Source organism: Medicago sativa, chromosome 7 (assembly GCF_051527215.1).
Source record: "Medicago sativa cultivar Bolivia chromosome 7, Bolivia_mono, whole genome shotgun sequence".
Classification (NCBI taxonomy): domain Eukaryota; kingdom Viridiplantae; phylum Streptophyta; class Magnoliopsida; order Fabales; family Fabaceae; genus Medicago; species Medicago sativa.
Window position 1 is genome coordinate 98,484,113 of NC_140755.1, and position 4,392 is coordinate 98,488,504.

The 4,392-nt window shown below is 34.0% G+C and overlaps 1 protein-coding gene across 1 annotated transcript; it reads right to left on the bottom strand.

Moving 5' to 3' along the window:
• Window positions 1-422: 422 nt before the first annotated feature.
• On the bottom strand, window positions 423-1,907 carry LOC146910991 (zinc metalloproteinase aureolysin). Its single transcript, XM_085726598.1, has 2 exons — window positions 1,724-1,907; window positions 423-835 (listed from the first exon to the last, which is right to left on the bottom strand). The coding sequence occupies exons 1-2, from the start codon at window positions 1,777-1,779 to the stop codon at window positions 640-642; spliced, it is 252 nt and encodes an 83-aa protein (XP_085582724.1). The 5' UTR covers window positions 1,780-1,907; the 3' UTR covers window positions 423-639.
• Between the last annotated feature and the right edge of the window lie 2,485 nt (window positions 1,908-4,392).

Consider the following 4,392-nt stretch of genomic DNA (forward strand, 5'->3'; position numbering starts at 1 on the left):
TTGCCGCATCATAAAAAATCAGTCCCAAATGTAGAGGGGAGAAAATGTCGAGACATTTTGTAATCTGGAAGACCAAAATTGTAGGTTTGAAAAGGAAAGAAACAAAATATGGAACCAAAACTACATTTAAATAAAAGATCAAACTGAGGTCGTCGAAACTCAAAAGCACTGATAATCAACGATTACCTCATTCTGCACATACAACCAAATTCCCTGACATTGCTGTCTGAATAAAGAAAGTAATGAGAGTATAAAATTTTAAGAGTCTGAAAGGTTCACTAATTTAGTTGAAGAAAAACGTGAAGTTATAAGTAACGGAAAAAAAAAACTCTACAATCAACTTGCAATCGCATCACCATGAACAACAAAAAGAAACCAAGTTTCTCCGCATGGTCATTATACTAGACGAAGCTAATAACCAGTTTACCAAAGTTAAGATATTATTAACTTGTGTTCAGTAAACTTATCATCAGTAACCAGCATTTATAACATTATTAAACATCTAAATGATTACGCAAGATTAGAGAAGGCAACTTTGACCTCTGATTAAAATTTCAGGGCAGAACTGATTTCATTATCGAAATCTATAAACAGAGGTTTCAACCAAGTGGTTTGTTAAAATATTCTAACTTGTAACCTTCACTTGTGAATATAGTCTTTCAAAATACGATTGTTGTTGTCCTCAAGGATTGCATTTCTTCGCCAATTAGATACTGCTTTAGCAACTGTAGCATTAGCCTTACTAATCTCTTCGGCAGAAAACTTATGCTCTGTGATTCCTAAAGGTCCAGGCTGCAGCACTTTAATCACAGTTTCCACATCTTTCTCAAGCTCTCTATCACAAAATAAAAACAATTCTTAATTACATAAGCAATAATAAACTTCCCCAGGCCCCATTTTCACATCATTGCTCTGCACTCCATATTCTATCACTACCTAACCATATATTCATTTTCATGGACTAGTTTTCTATTGAGCAATGAGCATATACTTGTTTAAGAGAATAAAATGAGACATTTAACAGTTAATGAGAAAAATAACCGCTAACATTTAATATTTGTTATGAACATACATGCAAAATCATCAGTTGATTATCAACTATTGAGATTACTCTTTTTTTACGGTAACTACGAAGACTAATCTCATGAGATACTAAAGGTATATTTGGATGGAGGGTTTTAGAGAGGAGGACTTACTTTTTGTTTCTCTTTTAAATTATGACACTACAAAACAGTTTTTAAAATCAATTAAGTATGGTCAAAATATTATATGATCATTTATGTTGTCCTTTCAATTTTTAAAATATGGAATTAGCCCTCCAAAATCCAACTCTCAAACATACCGTAAGATTCATTAACATTTTCCCGTCCTATGTTATTACTTCGCTACTTGCCAGAGATCAAACTCTTAAGTTAACCACATGCTCAAGAAATCCAAGTATGTACCGAACATCATGTTGGTCTTGAGGTTAGTAAATTCAAGGAATGTTTAAGAAAGCTGATTTGAACTAATGTTGTCAAATAGCAGCTATAGCTTAGCTCAATTTGAATTAATCGCTATAGTTTCACAATATACCATTTCTATTAGGTGTGTTCATCTTGTTCGATTATTGTAACATATGATTAAGAAACAATACTTACAATTATAACCGTCAAACTCAATGTAATAAAAATTAAAATCTAATGGAAACCAAAATTAGTAAAAAGAAACGTGAATTAGTTACCTGATTAGCCCAGAAAAGGGCAAAGAACTTCGAAAACCTGCGAGAGATAGCCTCATTCCTTCGCAACAATCGCAGAAACCAAATCAACTGTTCAATTTAATACTACGTCGTATAAACCATTGCTTATACTGGGCCGTTTTGGGCTTGTAGGCTGCAGAAAGATGTCATCTGGCCCATCGTATGAAGAAAATTGCTCTTCTCACTTTTGATTTTGCTCATTCCCTTAATTCATGGTGAAAAATACCGAACATGATTTAACACGAACTGAATTAAATGAATGACAAATTCAAAAGTGAAAAGAGCAAATTACCGCCTAAAAATATACAGACTAGAGAAGGTGGAGCAACAAATTTGGGTTTTATTTACAGAAAATGAGGTTTATGGAAGAATTATCTTTTTTTTTTTTTGCTTCCACTTGCTTAATAGCAGTTTTCGTCCCTAACTCTCACGAAGTTGCGATTTTGGCCCCCTAAAAAAATAAACTACAAAACCGTCCTCTAAGTTTTGCAACTGTAGCAGTTTTGGCCCCCAAGGCAAAGAAATAAAAATAACATGTGGCACCTCACTTAGAGTGCCACGTCAACGTAGACCGAGTCAAAATTGGCTTTGGAGGCCAAAACTGCCACAGGTGCAAAACTTAGGGGGCGGTTTTGTAGTTTTTTTCTTAGGGGGGCTAAAAATGCTATTAAGCCTTTAATAGTAGTTTTCGCCCCCTAACTTTCACGAAGTTGCGATTTTGGCCCCCTAAGAAAAAAAACTACAACGGCCCCCTAAGTTTTGCAACTGTCACAGTTTTGGCCCCCCAAGGCCAAAAAAAAATAACATGTTGCACCTCACTTAGGGTGCCACGTCAGCGTAGACCGAGTTAAAATTGGCCTTGGGGGCCAAAACTGCCACAGGTACAAAACTTAGGGGGCGGTTTTGTAGTTTTTTCTTAGGGGCCAAAATCGTAACTTTTGGAAAGTTAGGGGGCTAAAACTGCTATTATGCCAATAAATTATTTTAAATTAAATTTGTTTTGTTGAAATGTAATGATAAATAGTTATTGATGATACTCATTTAAAAAAAAAAAATTGAGGTGTTGGTTAGAGGAATCGAGTGTTTATTAAGTATTTATTTTAAAATATAAAACAAATAATGTGTATACGTAAGATTCACTTATAAACACCTAAATAAATGTACTCGTGAGCTTAGCTCAGTTGGTATGGATAATGCATAATATATGTAAGGTCTGAGGTTTGAATCTCAGCCACCACACACACACAAAAAAAAAACCTAAATAAATGGTCTCTATTGTCTTTTATTGTCTTTGACAAAAAAAAAGGTCTCTATTGTAGCTGCAAATAGCTCTAACAATAAATGTTTTTACAAAAGGGCCTTGATTCACCGAGGATGGGAAATTTCTTTTCTCATATCTTACTCGAATGAGAATGCGGTTCGGCACTTCAGTGATAATTAATTGTCGTTGACACTTTTTAAGCGGTTCAATCACTTTTAAAATCAATTTAACTTATCTTAAAAATGGCAAACGATATTAAATTGCCATTGGACAATCAAACAAAAGTTAACTGTCACAATTGGGGAAAAATGGAAATTTGAGAAGTGAAAAGAGTAATTTTTCTTTTTTTTACGTTAAGAGTAATTGGTATTGGGCCACCTTAGGTTTGCCTTAATTTTACATACTTTCTCATGTTTAAAAATAATTTTCTCTCTTTTGTTAAAAGAAATCTCTTTCTCCTTTACCATCGCACCATAATTCATTGACTTTTGTTCAAAAAACTTTCTTGCGCGAAAAGTTAAATCCACAAAAGCAGAGTGCAAAGTGGTAGTCAAATAATTTTGTTTATGGTAAAGATGATTATTACGCATGAAACCGGAATAGGAGTGGGAAACAATCATTGCATGTTTTTATTCGGTAATGAATAATCATTGCATTGCATATGTTTGCACACTAGTCATTATACCACATAATCAAATGGCTTTCTGCAATTGTCTCCACTTTTGCTTTAGATGTCTCTTAGTGATTTGCATCCTCTATCTATGATTTTACGGAATTTGGATTCATGTAATCGTTGCATTGGTGGTTATTGGATAAAAAAATTGATTCATGTTTGGTATTTTAGTTATAAAAAGTTAAAATTTGCATTGAAATTTAGGTGTACAACCTCGATCCAACAACAACAACCATCAATGTACCGACTATATATATGTAAATGTGGTGATCGCCAACTACTAACAATCTGAAATCAACTTTACGATTGTAGGTTGTTTAATTAAGAGAGAAACTATAAAATCAGTTGTAGAGAATTCGACTCCCTGATTTTATGTTATCAAACCTTCACTAAATGGTTTTTTTGGTTGCTAAGTTACATTTTGATGTCTAAATTGTTATCAAAATGTTGTTTTTGGATTTCCAAACTGTTAAATTTGAATTTCCAAATTCTATCATCTACCGAAGTTGTTACTAGGTTGAGTCACGACCAGGTCGCTCTCTTTAAGACGTTTCGTGGCACTACCCAAAATTGTGCAAGGTAGACTATCAACCACGCCGCCTCCAGGATAAAACAAGCCCAGCTACAACTGTTCGATTAACTACTGCACTGTAGAAAAATCGTTCGAGAATTACACCCTCAAAATATGGCTCAATCGTTTGATCGAAGCCACTCGAT